The sequence below is a fragment of the Gymnoscopelus braueri genome (genome assembly GCF_963280865.1).
Source record: "Gymnoscopelus braueri genome assembly, chromosome: 3".
Taxonomy (NCBI): domain Eukaryota; kingdom Metazoa; phylum Chordata; class Actinopteri; order Myctophiformes; family Myctophidae; genus Gymnoscopelus; species Gymnoscopelus braueri.
Genome location: NC_137612.1, coordinates 59,324,642 through 59,340,731, shown reverse-complemented (window position 1 = coordinate 59,340,731; position 16,090 = coordinate 59,324,642). Strand labels below are relative to the sequence as shown.

At 41.0% G+C, this 16,090-nt stretch overlaps 1 protein-coding gene across 1 annotated transcript; it reads right to left on the bottom strand.

The window, feature by feature from the left end:
- Positions 1–330: 330 nt before the first annotated feature.
- On the bottom strand, positions 331–15,982 carry pigu (phosphatidylinositol glycan anchor biosynthesis, class U). Its single transcript, XM_080424145.1, has 12 exons — positions 15,845–15,982; positions 14,443–14,507; positions 13,011–13,070; positions 12,275–12,337; positions 8,533–8,642; positions 8,280–8,380; positions 7,294–7,391; positions 6,390–6,544; positions 5,658–5,801; positions 5,047–5,171; positions 4,454–4,596; positions 331–1,525 (listed from the first exon to the last, which is right to left on the bottom strand). Exons 1-12 carry the CDS (start codon positions 15,972–15,974, stop codon positions 1,412–1,414), a joined length of 1,308 nt encoding a protein of 435 aa, XP_080280271.1. The 5' UTR covers positions 15,975–15,982; the 3' UTR covers positions 331–1,411.
- Positions 15,983–16,090: the final 108 nt, after the last annotated feature.

The window sequence follows — 16,090 nt, the reverse complement described above, 5'->3', positions numbered from 1 at the left end:
AATTGTATAAAATGTATTTGGCCGCGGACCCCCATCTCAAAATATGTTGTTCTAGGGACCCCCCAGAAGCAAAGATTTGAATAAAAAAATGCTCGCTTAAAAAAAATGTATATTCAAAGATTTGCAAAAATGTTCACGATTTTTCTGAAGCAGATCTACAAGCTCATAGCGCGGCACTCGGTGCCGCACTATGAAACTCTTAGGATTTAGAAGATTTTTTTTTTCGTAAATTAACGCCCTACTTTATCACACTACAGCGTCACACAAAAACCTCAAAAGTAGCAGATCTACAAGCTCAAAATGCGGAACTAAGTGCCACGTGTTGAGCTTGTAGATCTGCTACTTTTGAATTTGAATCCTGAAAACTGTTTGAACATATGAGGTTTCCACTCAACAGATGATTTGTACAATCAGCCTCAGGTCTTAATGGGTTAAACCAATCATGTGAATGTGAATTATTCCTTCAGTTTCCCTTTAGTAATTATTATTATTTCATCATTTTTATCTAAATAATATATTTAATGTAATAATATTTTCCGTACAGACAAATGTCCTTTTCAAGTAGCTGATGATGTTCGTACAGTAAATATACTTATACTTCATACTTGTAGATCAGCTTTTGTGCAGCCGACTATGAATGAATAAGGCTTGAGGAGAAAAAGATCATCTCCATGCCACATTCTGCCACCAGGTGTCGCCGTCTCCCAGTGTAGCTTCAGTTAACTTCAGTTCCGTCTCCCATGTCAAAATAGACTGAACCTCTGAATGCTATACAGCGGTGCTTCTCTAAGCTTTTCACGTGAAGGACCCCCCAAATTGATAGGCATTTGGCCGCGGATCCCTCATCTGAAAATATTTTGTTCCAGGGACCCCCAGAAGAGAAGATGAATAAATAAAAAAACGCAAAATCTTCCCAAAAAAGAAATCGAGATTTTTCAAAAATGTTCAAAAATAGCAGATGCACAGAGCTTGTATATGCTATTTTTGAATAGCCAACATGTAAATGGATAAAGTGGTTAGAATAACTGATGCTATATACTCCCCACTTTGAGAACCAGACTTAATGTTAGCTTGCCTTAAACTAATCAACTGGGGACCCCTCAAAATCATTTGGGGACCCCCTTGGGGTCCCCACAGGTTGAGAACCACTGGACTAATATGACGGAGGCATGTGAACATTGTGGGAGGAAACAGTCCGGTTCCAGAGATTAATGACACACTAACTCTGTCTGACTTCATCTACCAAAAGTAAAGCACAATGCAAACACAAAGGAAAGACGTAAAACAAAAAAAACCCAGAATAACAAAGAGGAGGGTTGAAGTTCTGGTGTGTGTGTGTGTGTGTGTGTGTGTGTGTCTGTATATCCGATCTTCATGCAGATAGCCGTGGTCTATGTCTATGTGCAGAGTGTTATTTTAGCACTAGCGTAGCTTCGGTTCCGTCCGGCCTCTTCAGGTACAGGCCATGGGTCAGGTGATGTTCTCTCCTCAGATACGCATAGAAGTAATCTGACACCAGCAGGATCTGAAAGACACGTCACAACATTTATTATACATTATTATTGTTTTATGATTATTTTATCATTCAAACATCACAGTGTGGAAACAGATCACAACATGTGAAACATATAACGTTCTGACCTTCTAAACATCGCAAACTGCAGTTTTACTCACATTTTTTACTTAAGTAAAAGTATCAATACTGCTATGTAGAAGTACTCCGTTACAAGTAAAGTTCGGAATTCCAAATTTACTTGAGTTAAAGTACCAAAGTATTGATGTCAAAATGCACTTAAAGTACCAAAAGTAGAAACTCATTATGCAGAATGTCCCATTTCACAAGTTTTCAAATGTATAGCAGATCTACAAGCTCGCATTGTGAGCTTGTAGATCGGCTATTTTCAAATGGCCGAAATGTATATACTGTAGGGCTGAAGTGGTTCATGTATGTTTTGTAATAATAATCAAAATCTACAAAGTAACTAGTAACTGAAGTTTTCAAATAATTGTAGTGGAGTAACAGTACAATATTTTCCTCAGAGATGTAGTGGAGTAGAAGTAAAAGTATTGAACATGGGAAATACTCCACTAAAGTAAAACATACCTACAAAATGTACTTAAGTACAGTACTTGAGTAAATGTACTTAGTTACTTTACACCACTGGTAAACTGGACCCGAGTTGGCCCTGTACTTGGACCGCTTTTTCCCTCTACACCAAATCTCTGCACCACAAATATGTGATCTACGAGCTCACGCCGCGTGGTGACCTTGTAGATCGGCTATTTTTGGCTGATGTTCCCCCCCAGAATGTGGATGTTTAACACATTGCGTGCCAATTGCGTAGATCTACGCAAACCTAAATAATTGCGCAGCATGCCAGTCGCGTAGATCTACGCGAAGTGGTCTTTTTTTCTCGCAGGTTCACATATCATTGTAGGCCTCCCTCGCAGTGACACATATTATTGTAGGCCTCCCTCGCAGTGACACATTTCATTGTAGGCCTCCCTCGCAGTGACACATTTCATTGTAGCACACCCGGATATGGAAATATCCGTATCCGGAGATTTTCGTTCCCACCCGCCTCCGCTCTAAATCTTCCCCTAATCCGCCATTATCTCGGTTGTTGTTTTTCTCCTCGCTGATCGCTGTTTAACATAAACCGCGACAACTTCAAAATGGACGATCGCCGATTGAAACGGTCTTCTCTGGGCCACTCACACAGCCACCCTGTGTGTCTACAAACAGTTTAACGCGCGATCTTAAGGTATTTAGCGAGGTCTGTGGCGACGTGAAAAAAAACAAAAAAACAACAATAAATCGCTGGCACTGGTGAGTACATTATGATATTAAACTCTGGCGTGGAATGTGTTAAAGGTGAACAACAAAGTGCTGAATCATCGGCCACATTCCAATACTGTTTAAATTCCACACTCGCCTCCTCCACTCGCTCCTTAGTCCCTCCTCCTAGTGAGGAGGTGAGGACTAGATGCGAATCTGGAGGAATGGAGCAGGTTGGACTGATGGACACGTTCCAATACTTAGATTACTACCTGCTCACCTCCACTGTCCTGCATGTCATGTTGTGTGTTAGACCAATAGTTCCCAAACATTTCAGGCCGTGACCCCCCAAAATAATCATACGTTAACTGGGGACCCCCCCACCCTGACACTTGGAATTGTAGGAGTTGAGACATTACATTTAGTCTGACTCGGTTCCACAGATAAATATTGTGTAAATAGGCGATCTACAAGGCTCACCAAGGCTCGCATTGTGAGGGATTGTGAGCTTGTAGATCGGCTATTTTCACAATGTTTGCCTCTTTCTTACGTAATATTTGACTCATTTGGACAATTTGGTATTAACTCATTCAGTGCCAATGACGTCGCCGACGTCACGTTTTTCATAAGCCCAGAATGCCAATGATGTCGCCGACGTCATAATAAAAATATATATAAAAAAATATTATTATTATTAAATATTGTTTTTAAATGTTCAGAACCCAAGATATGATGATTTGAATTTGTGTTGTTATTGTTGTATGTCTTGTTTTGTTTTGCCTTGTTTGTTTTGTTTTGTTGATGTTGTTTGAACTGCCTGTTAAATGTTGTGTCTAAATGTATGAAAAATGTATCTCTGTAATCTGTGGATCCCCTCGAAAACGAGATGGTACATCTCAAGGGGTTCTTTGGAATAAAGAATTTCTATTATTTTTGGTATTTGGGGCGACGCTGCAGTGTAATCCAGAAGGGCATTAATCACAAAAAGTGAAAATTTGGAGATAAGAGGATATATGTCACAGGGAAATTGAAAAAGGAGCGCTCGTTTTTAGGCACAGGCCTTCGCGAGGCGGGACTTTTCGAGACAGGGTTTTTTACGCGAGGCGCTACTCCTCGCGAGGCGGGGCTTTGATGCGAGGCGGCGAGAGGAGGAGGAGGAGGCGCGAGGCGGGGCTTTGATGCGAGGCGGACCTGGCTGCGCCGACTTAGCAGAGCTTGAGGCCGAGGAGGCGCGCCCGAGCGCCTCCGGGTGCGAGTGCCCGCGCCGACCGGCCGAAGGTCTGCTAGTCGAATCAGCGCCGTCCGAGTTGTAAACCGATAGGGAGAGAATAGATCTTTTCATGTATTACTATCCACGTGTGTGTGTGTGTGTGTGTGTCGTGGATAAACTAAAACAAATGTTAAAAGAACACAATAAAATTATCTTATAGTCATAAACCAAATTGAAAGCATGAGCGTGTGTGCACGTGCGTGCGTGCGTGCGTGTGTGGTCGGGGCCATATATGTTAGTGCACTGTGGTTGGGAAGCCTCGTGGCTTGCATTGCCCTCTAGTGTTGGTTCTACAGAATTGCCTGGGGGGTGGGTGAAAACGAGCGCTCCTTTTTCAATTTCCCTGGAATGCCAATTTCCCTGTAACATATATATACATGGCGCAGTAGAACAGTGCCAGCTACCTGTGCGACGTTGAACAGCAGGGTAATAGCGTAGTAGAAGTTGGAGTTGGCGCTGCCAGCGTAGATCCACAGGTGCCACAGAACAGGGAAGAGGGCGGAGCAAGCCAGCATCACACACGATACCAAGAAGATGTTCCTTAAGACTGAACAAACACACGTATATTAATGAACAATGTTAACGCGCATATTAATTAACCCATTAAGACCTGAGGCCGATTCTACAAATACCTTCTAAATCCTAACAGTATTCTGAAAAACGTATGTTGCTATATCAGTGGTGCTCAAATCTTTTTCAATTTGCTCATTTATTTGTGTCATCACTTTCAAATTCACTGTATCCAGTGTGAGTTCTCTATCCTGATTGGATGAAATTGGTATCCTGACCTGAAAATGCAGGAATTAAGAGCTGGAGAGACAGGGAGGCGCCTGTTACTGAACTAACACACTATAGCAATGAGTAGTATCACAATATAGAGCTATTTAACACTGTTGAGCTTGTAGATCTGCTACAGTACTTTTGAATTTGAATCCTGAAAAAAACAGTTTTGGACATTCCACCCGACAGAGACGATATATAGTATATATATATTTACATCTGTACAGATGGTTCCACAGTGGTAGGAAGGACAGGTACAGAGAGATGTCCCCTACGGTGGGATACGACTTGAAGATGGACACCACGGCTATCTGCATGAAGATGAGGAAGACCGGATGATCCCTGAACACACACACACACACACACACACACACACACACACACACACACACACACACACACACACACACACACACACACACACACACACACACACACACACACACACACACACACACACACACACACACACACACACACACACACACACACACACGTAAAGGTAATCAAACATTTTGAGATGACATTTTAACTCCTTGCCTGCCACCGACGAGATTTCTAGTTACTTACAGTTTGACGAGATTTCGAGTTTTCAGTGAGTGGGGGGGAGCTGTGAATGATCCTGTGAATGATCCCAGGATCACCTCTTTGGCAAGAGGTGAGAATGTTTGCTTTTGATCGATACGCGAGGTAGACTCAAAATGTGTGTGTGTGTGTGTGTGTGTGTGTGTGTGTGTGTGTGTGTGTGTGTGTGTGTGTGTGTGTGTGTGTGTGTGTGTGTGTGTGTGTGTGTGTGTGTGTGTGTGTGTGTGTGTGTGTGTGTCTTACTGCAGTTTGATGGACAGGGGGATTGTGTAGAAGAATATGTTGATCTGGAACACACACAGGAAGAACAGACGGAAATGTTGGAACATCTCAGCGAAGAAATACCAGAAGAGTCCGATGTTAGGAGTTAGGTCTGGAACTGAGAGACTAGGAGAGAGACAGACAACACACAGAGAGGCAGAGAGAGAGTTAGATCTGGAACTGACAGAGAGAGAAACCCAAGTTTGAAGTTAAATGATATCAGGGAATTCTCATTCCAAGAAATACAGGTTCTAGACTCCCTACCCAAACTCAAAACTAAACTGAAATAATTCCTGTCCTCAAATACAAGTACCGGTAAGCATAGTTTAACTCCTTGAACACCTTAATAGTGCAATCCTCTTTGCTCCTTTCTCTGTAAATATATCTTATGATTATACTGAGCTTTAATCCAATATATTTGGCATTGTATTGTATTTGTATTATATGTATTACTGATGAATTGAGTAAAGTCGACCACAATGGAAATAAGCCCTGGGGCTTTTTGTGTTATCCTTTTAGCATGACCTTTGACTGTACTTCCTGTACTGTTAATAATCTTGTTAATAAAGAATTCAATCAATCATGACGGAGCAGAAATTCATGACTCGGCAGAAACGGTGGGGCTCAGAATCAGGCTCACATTGAACAGTGTTTGTCCAGCTTAAGTAAAAAAACGTGAGTACTTTTTCCACCACCACCCCCCACCCCACTCACATGAATCCATATACGGACGGCAGGAAGTCCCAGGATCCCAACAGGAAGAAGCTGAGGCCCACCAGAACCAACAGGCTGCCCAGGAACATGAATGCATACTGCAGGAGGAACACCCAGAAACTCCACCTGTACACGTTCACTGGAATGTACTGACGCTGTGAGAGAGACAGGGACATAGAGAGACAGACAGGCACATGTTCACTGGAATGTACTGACGCTGTGAGAGAGAGACAGGTACACGTTCACTGGAATGTACTGACGCTGTGAGAGAGAGACAGACATGTTCACTGGAATGTACTGACGCTGTGAGAGAGACAGGTACACAGAGAGACAGACACGTTCACTAGAATGTACTGACGCTGTGAGAGACAGACGCACAGAGACAGACATGTTCACTGGAATGTACTGACACTGTGAGAGAGAGAGAGAGAGAAGAGGATTTTATTGAAGAAAATGAAGGAGACACAGACATTTTTTAAAGAGGAGAGAGAGAATGAACGTCATAGGAAAGATAACACATGTATGACTTTCTGATACTCTCTGCAGTGTGTGTGTGTGTGTGTGTGTGTGTGTGTGTGTGGAAACTAAGCCACAAAGTTCATACTAAATTGCATTAGTAGCATTAGTAGCATAATGTAGTTTGTGTCCCTGCTTTGATTTGACTGTAGTTTCATAAGCTGTTTATGTCCTTTGTACAAGGCATTCTTGTACTTCCGTTTATGTGGACAAAAATACATATTTGAAATGTGTGTGTGTGTGTATGTGTGTGTGTGTGTGTGTGTGTGTGTGCGTGCGTGCGTGCGTGCGTGCGTGCGTGCGTGCGTGCGTGCGTGCGTGCGTGCGTGCGTGCGTGCGTGCGTGCGTGCGTGCGTGCGTGCGTGCGTGCGTGCGTGCGTGCGTGTACCTGCAGCAGGTAGAGCAGTGCGGGAGCGAACAGCGTCAGTGGATAGATGGACTGATAAGTCGCCAGAGCCAGAAATATGGCACTCAACAAGGCACTTCCTGTCAACACAACACAAAGCAGGAAATGAGGTCAGCACACGCTTTGATATAAATAAGTTTTTTCGATTTCTGCATATTTCACATCATATCAACCATAATATAATCAGTCAACGAAGATAAAAAAGAAAAACATTTATTTAGAGGAGGACAGATTATAGAAATAGATGAATAACCAGATTATAGATAAATAGATATGGTTATAGTTAGTGAACTGTACCTTCACAGAGCTACAGTATAACAGCGTTATTCAGGGTTAGGGTACATATTATAAAGGATATAGGGTTAATATGAATCAAGAGCACCTCCCACTATGTACCACCAATAGGGGGCAGTTAGCCATAAAATATAGGTGTTTCACTGTGGAATGCCCATTTCCATCTAGTGCCAACCACATCCTCCCTTTCTTCAGTACCTACAAAAGAAGCCTGATACGTAAATTGAATACCTACATGATAGGCACCCATAATATTGTCACGTATGGACTTTCTAAATCTCTTATCTTTATTATTTTCACATGGCTAGAGATAGTAGTCATCATGTCTTTGCTTTGTCCTAATCATTTTTTTTGTTTTGTCTCTTGTCTCTCTTCTGCCCAGTTTGTACTTTTATATGTATCGTTTGTCCTATGTTTCTTTATCTGGTGTTTTTATAGATATATACGTTTTTGATTGCTTTAGTTTTTTTCTGTTTTTTTGTTTTGTTTTTAATATTCAATAATCCAAACTATACGTAATGTAAACGGTGAGGTACTCACATAGGCCTCCCAAGGGTTTCTTACCTCGCCGGCACAACAACTAAACTGTCAACTTTCCCATGGAAAGAACTATCATGTTATGCATATATATATATATAAACTGTTGTGCAAATCAAATAAATCAAACATTGTACCTTTAATAGTAGCCAGTATATACAGAGCTATAACAGTGTTGTTCAGGCCACAGGTGGACTTGGCTACACAGGACAGGATGGTGAACGGGTTCAAGAGGTAACTGAAAACAACACAGAAAACCTGGTTAATGTATACAACATACGCCATCTGTCAGGGCTTCTGATTAGCTCCAGACAGTACTTACAACATGGCTACTTTCAGAAGTAGCCTATAATATCATAGAACATCGTATGAGCTCCAGACAGTACTTACAACATGGCTACTTTCAGAGGTATATAGTGCATCTGTCCAGGGCTTCTGATGAGCTCCAGGCAGTCTAAGGCGTACCGCTCGGCCTCCAGGGCATATTTCTGCTTTCTGAACTGAAACACAGCGAATCACACATCAGATGAACGACAATTCATTCAGAACTCAGCAGCTAGACTGATAACAACAACTAGAAGCCGGGAGCATATCACCCCGGTCTTGCCTACTTAACCCTTTAACACATTCACCACCAGGTTACTGTATATGCATCCGTTTTTTTAAGCTTCTGCCATTTTTTAAACATTTTTCTAACCTAGTCACAGAATATTTATCTCCAGTATGATCGATCTCCAGATGGTTTCACAGTGCTTCCACAAAAAAAAATGTCATTGCGACCTCCCGTTCGCTTGTTATGAAAATAGCATGTTTCGCCAAAAATACATAATAAAACACAGGAGCCGAGATACAGGTTATTTCCAAAATAAATTAACCAGGAAGTGAATGTAGCAGTAAATCTTCGGATTGTGTTATCTCCTGGTTCTGTGAGAGAGAAAAATTTATATATATATATATATATATATATATATATATATATATATATATATATATATATATATATATATATATATATATATATATATATATATATATATTATTATTTATTTATGTATTTATATATATATATATATATATATATATATATATATATATATATATATATTATTATTTATTTATGTATTTATTTTTTTGAAAAACGTAGATTTACGTGATTGGAGGTGAACGGTTGTATTTGCATTGACGTAGATCTACGTGATTGTCAGGGAATGTGTTAAGACCGGGAACACATCTGTGTCATTTTAAGATTTCTTTGGGCTATTCAAAAATAGCAGATCTACAAGCTCATAGCGCTGCACTCTGTGCCACGCTATGAGTATTTTTAACTCAAATCTTTGCTTCTGGGGGGGTCCCTGGAACAAAACATTTTGAGATGGGGGTCCGCGGCTAAATACAGTATCTAAAAATGTTTTCTAAATCCTAACAGTATGTTGCTATATCAGTGGTGCTCCAACTTTTCCAGGTCAAGGACCCCCAAAAATATATATATACATATTCAAAGATTTGGTGCTGCGCTATGAGCTTGTTTATCTGCTATTTTTGATAGCCAAAGAAATCTAAAAGATACTTTCCCGGTCTAAATGGTTGAACACGGGCTACCTGTTACATTTAAGAGTTGACTTTAAAACCCTGCTTCTTGTTTTTAAAACACCACATGGTAAGGGACCAGCCTATGTCATCACTCAACTGGTGCATTTATCAGTTACGCCACGGGTAGGTTCCCAAACCTTTCAGGCCATGACCGTCAAAATAATCATATTTGAACTGGGGACCAAAGCACTTGGGATTGTAGAGTTGGATTTAGTTTGACTCGGTTCTACAGATAAATATTGTGACAACAGCCAAACTATAAGCTCACAATGCCTCGCAATGCAAGGCGTTGTGAGCTTGTAGATCGGCTATTTTCACAATGTTTGCCTCTTTCTTAGTAATAGAAGTCCTTAAATTGTAACTTCAGTAATGTGCAGATACTCTGTATACACTTACACGGTACTGTATGTTGGTTTGTTTACTGTTGAGTGAGAAAACCATGTTGCACATTAAGCTCATCATCTGGGGACCCCCCAAAATCATTTGGGGACCCCTCTGGGGGTCCCGACCCCCAGTTTGGGAACCACTGAGTTACGCCCCTACTTCCTAAAATGCTGGTAGCAGTGTCGGCGAGTATGCCAGTCTATGCCATTCCGATACCATGTAATTTATCACATGATATTTAATATGGAACCACATCCATTTGGTTCCATTTGTACACTCTCAGAGTTACGGGGGTCCCTGAAATGAAAAGGTTTGAGAACCACTGATCTAGGAATAAATCAAAAGTGTACAAATGGAACCAAATGGACCTTCCATTTGTACACTCTCAGAGTTACAGACCTGTAAGGGTCCATTTGGTTCCATTTGTACACTCTCAGAGTTACAGACCTGTAAGGGTCCATTTGGTTCCATTTGTACACTCTCAGAGTTACAGACCTGTAAGGGTCCATTTGGTTCCATCTGTACACGCTCAGAGTTACAGACCTGTAGGGGTCCATTTGGAAGAACATAGCATGCATTCTAGGACAAACCATCAACTAGTCCTTCGCTCCGTCTCTATTTGAGCCAGGTGCTTTCATGGCTATTTGTTCGAATTGGTGCTTTACACCTTCCAGTTTGGAAGCGCTCGTTTTCAATACCTCAACGTCCTGCTGCCTCCTGCTTTATGTGCAATTTCTAAACCAGTGGTGTCAAGTAACTAAGTACAATTACTCAAGTACTATACTTAAGTACAATTGTGAGGTATTTTGACTTTACTGGAATACTTCCAATTTTCAGTACCTTTACTTCTACTCCACTAGAGGCAAATATTGTGTTTTCAGAGGCAAATATTGTGTGTCCACTACAATTATTTGAACATTTTAGTTGCTAGTTACTTTGTAGATTTTGATTATTATTACAAAACATACATTACCCACTTATTTCGGCCATTTGAAAATAGCCGATCAACAAGATCTGTAGACCTGCTATTTTCAAAAGATTTGTATTCATTTTTTGCATTTGAAAACGTGTGAAATGGGACATTCTGCATAATGAGTACTTTGTACTTTTGGTACTTTAAGTACATTATGATACCAATACTTTTGTACTTTTATTCAGGTACATTTTTAATTCCGGACATTTACTTACTTTACAGAGTATTTCTACAGTGCAGTATTGATACTTTTACATAAGTAAAAATGTGAGTTCTTTTTCCACCACTGTTTTAAACAGGCGGTACGCAGGATCGTCGAGTGACTTAGAACGAGTGATTCCAAACTCAAACCCAGAGAAGAAATCGAGACTGCACATGAGTTTATTGACAGAGTTTGATCGTAACATGACAACGGTGGGTTTTTATGAAACAAAGACTTGACAGAGACAAAGAGGAGGACCCAAGCTGTCTGTACAGGTGCAATATTGATGAGTTTATGGTCGTTTAATACAATCAGATATAATAGGACTTTTCTGTTTCATGAATGAACTGTCAATGGAGGGTGTTGCAACCTACATGCAGATAGCATTTATAGCTTCTAGGTCAGTGGTTCTCAAAGTTTGTGGACCCTCAGGGGTCCTTGGGGGGGTTCCAGGGGGTCCCCAGCAAAAGTAGTAAACGGTAGGGTAAGTGATATTTTTAGTTAAAACAAAATTATTATTTTTTGTTAAAAAGGTCAAATCACCATATTGTGATAGTAATCATTACTATTGAGTGTTTATTCAGTAACAGGCGTCTTCCTGTCTCTCCAGCTCTTTAATAAACAGAAAATACATTTTCAGGTAGGCCAATCATCAGCCAATGAGGAGAGAGTACCCATTCATCAGCTTCAATCTTATAGTGTTCCAGTTCCAATTTGGTCTGCTCATTTTCTTTGTGTCATCACTTCCATGTTCACTTGTTTCATCTGTATTCTGTGTGAGTTCTCTCTCCTGATTGGATAAAATAAGTGTCCCGACCTGACAATGTATTTTCTGTTTATTTAAGAGCTGGAGAGACAGAGAGACTCCTGTTACCGAACAAACACTCCAAAACACATACACTTTTATTTGGGGGTCCTTGTCTTGAAAAAGGTTGAGACCCACTGGTGTACAGTACAGAGCACAATTCGTATTGGTTACTCACTACTTGTTTGTTGTAGTCCTTTGCTGCCATGTACAGAGCCACTGCAGTGACAACATCAGCCAACTGAGAGAGAGAGACACACACACAGACAGACAGACAGACAGACAGACAGACAGACAGACAGACAGAAGTCAGAGGTCATACAGTAGGTGGAGTTTAGATCAACTCACACATGAGCTTCAGTCAACACATGTGAAACGCAAGCCGATTGGTCAGACACCTTCATTTCAACTACATTTCCCATATTCCCCTCTTACAGTATGTAGCAGGGTTGTAGCCAAGACGGAAATAGACAAGACATGCCATCTCCTAAAAGTCTTTTTAGGAGACGGGAAGCAGGTTGGAGTCTATTAATTCCAATGGAAGAATGAATGTGAACTAGGGCTGTCAGTTCTCCTCTATAATCCCATTCGAATTTCAATGCTTTATTATTTTTAATATTCGAATATTTTCGAATATGTTATATAATATATAATTATATAAGATTATGTATTTTTTAATGTAAATTGTGTAAATTTAATTATGCAAATTTAGTACAATAATAAACACATACGTGCACACATACAAATGCTCTAATAACAGGCTAAACAAAATAGTGAAACCAACTATATTAGTTTATAGTTATGACGCCGGCACCCACTTAGGATACCAGTTCTTGCACAAGTGGTATAGGCTTTGGGATCACACGTTGAAACCACAACATCATGACGATCACGATGACATCACCAGTACTCACCATGAAGGTGATCTCTGCATAGTCCACCACAAAGTGGAAGAAGTAGATGGTGAGAGGAGTCTGAAATGACATCGCACAAAACGGCGGCAGTGAATGACACCTCCTTTCAAAGGGAATGTACATCTACCTCCCCTATCCTATAGTGGGCGTTCCTATAGTGGGCGTTCCTATAGAGGGCGTTCCAGGGGGTCCCCAGCTAAATGATTTTATGAACCAAATGGACCCTTATGGGTCTGTAACTCTGAGAGTGTACAAATGGAACCAAATGGACCCGTTCCATTTGTACACTCTCAGAGTTAAATTAACATTGATTTTACAACTTAAATTGGGGTCCCAGAGATAGAAATGCCATTAAATGGGGGTCCGTAGCCTAATGCATGTCAAACTGGGGGTCCTTGAAATTCAAATGGTTGAGAATCACTGCTAGAGCCATAAAAATCTTCTCTTATGGGGGTTCCCTGGCATATTTTTTCAAATGGGGGTCCGCGGGCTAATAAGTGTAAATTTGGGGGTCCTTGACATGAAAAAGTTTGAGAACCAATGATTTAGATAGCATGTTGTTTAGACAGATGCTAGGTTCATGGTTTACCTGGTATCCTATAGTTTCAATGTACAGATTATTTTTTTGATGGTATATTGTTTAGACTGATGCTATACAGTAGGTTCTTGGTTTACCTGTGATCCTAGTTTACTGAGACACTACACCGTCTCTCTGCATTCTATGCATGTGTTTACCTTGTTTATTGTGAGTACCTCTGGATAAAGAGCATCTGCTAAATGCCTACATTGTAAATTGTATATTTTATATAAATTCATAGCAATGGCATCACATGTTACTATTAATTACATCATACATTCATATCAATGACATTACACACATTATATTATAATAATGACATCACATACATTATTACTGATTTATAAAGGGGTTATGTCAAACAGTGTATTGAGTGTATGCTAGGCCTACCTCATAGCATACAGTCAAACAGTGTATATGAGTGTATGCTATGAGGCCTACCTCATAGCATATGTCTCCAGAGTAGGGTGTGTGTGTGTGTGTCTTTCCTCTTGTGATCCAGCCAGGGACATACCCACGGACTGGTTGTTGGAGGGTTGACAACTTGGGATGCCCAAAGACGAGGCAGAAAGGCTGGCAAAGTATTGTGCTGTCTCTGCTGCCATATGTGGCGGAGCGGCCACTACTTGGAGTGCTGAGTGACATGCATGTTGTATCATGAGGACATATCCATGAGTTTGTGAATGTAACCTTTACTGCACCTAAAATATTTGTGTCCCTGTAACTGTTAAACTGTGTGTGTGTGTGTGTGTGTGTGTGTGTGTGTGTGTGTGTGTGTGTGTGTGTGTGTGTGTGTGTGTGTGTGTGTGTGTGTGTGTGTGTGTGTGTGTGTGTGTGTGTGTGTGTGTGTGTTACCTCGTGGAACACATCTCCAGAGTAGGGTGAGATTCCCAGATCCAACAGAGCCAACCCCTCCACCACTGAAACACACATTGATGAACCTTTAATTATCATCAATTAACTACTGAAACAACTAAATCAACACATGCATCGACATGAATTCACATTAATTAATTTGGGCATAGATGTTGTTTAGATTCATAGATCTAGATTTCTCTGACTGCCCGCAGCGGGGCCCGAAATGACTGCTGGACTGAACTGTTTTGGGGCGAGCCTTCCAGTTACCATCTATAATGGCTGTGTATGATTTGGCAATTAATGTCTAATATTTCTACAATCAGGGGCGGAGATCTGGCTTGAGGCTGGCGGGGGTCGGCCCCGAAACGTGAGGTGGGGGGCTCAGAGTGTTCCCACTTAGTAGAGTAGGCTTTCAACTCCATAAAACCAGAAGGAAAACATTTTTTTTGGTTACTCCACAGTGCCCTCTACAGATCTGGTCAATGAAATTTTCTATTGACCAGGTTCTTCCTTCCGGTGAAATATTTACTTTTCTGGCCAAAAAGTGTATTTTAGAGTGTTCCCACTTAGTAGAGTTGGCTTTCAACTCCATCTTTGTTTTGGTGAGTAGCAAAAGTGTATTTAAAATGTATACTACAGACGAGAGGCTGCGCTACCCCAGTGCGAGGGGAAAGAATCAAAAGTACCATAGCGTTAAGGAGAACTCCTTCCAGCGCTATGGACCAGAGCTAGGTTAGGGTTATGTTAGGGTTAGGTTATTGAATTCTTATTTTTGCCTAATTTTACTGATTTATTATCAAAAAATTAATTATTTTAACATTTATTTGTATTATTCTAAATGACTTGGGGGGGGGGGGTCCATTTTGAAGCCCCCCGTCATCTCCGTGCCTGTCTACAATAGCTACAAGACCTGTATATCCAGTCATTGTGAGGCATACACAAGAAGTTGAAGGATAAAATTGAAGTGTGATAATGATGTACCGTGCATGTTCACATCATGTCCATGTTCAAATATTTTATTTTTCAACATGTGGACAAAATAGCCAATTTTGCATCGAGGTGCCCAGATGTCCCTAGTGCCCACCTATCCTGTATCCTCTGGAATACATGAAATGTATGTAGTATCACAGTCATTCTAGGGCTACAAGTACAACTGTACATACTTTACCCATTAGTTTCTTTAATTGTTTTATTATGCTTTTGACACCTGCTTTGGTAATGTAAACGTATGATTTCTCATGCCATAAAAGCTCAGATTTGAATTGAACTGTTTAGAGCAACAACACTGATTGAAATGAACAGAACAGAAGCCTGTGTGGTGCTGAACCAGGAAGAGAAGAACCCTCATATCATCCAGTCTAGACATGCTAATGAGATGCTAATGAGCAAGAGCCCTTACCTCTCTTCCAGGCGCAGAGCGGTGAGACCACCTCCACCCGCTCCGCCACCAGAGCCTCCAGACCGGACCTGAACAGAACCGCTCTGATCGTCACCGACAGGATCACTAGCAGAGTCAGGGGAGCCGCCATGTTGGACTGACAGCAGGAACACCGAGGCACGACGGGAAATGGAGTGCTTTTTTTTCGGTAGCAAAAATAGAACTACATCCGTACAGGAAGACACCCTGACAGAGAGGCATGATGGG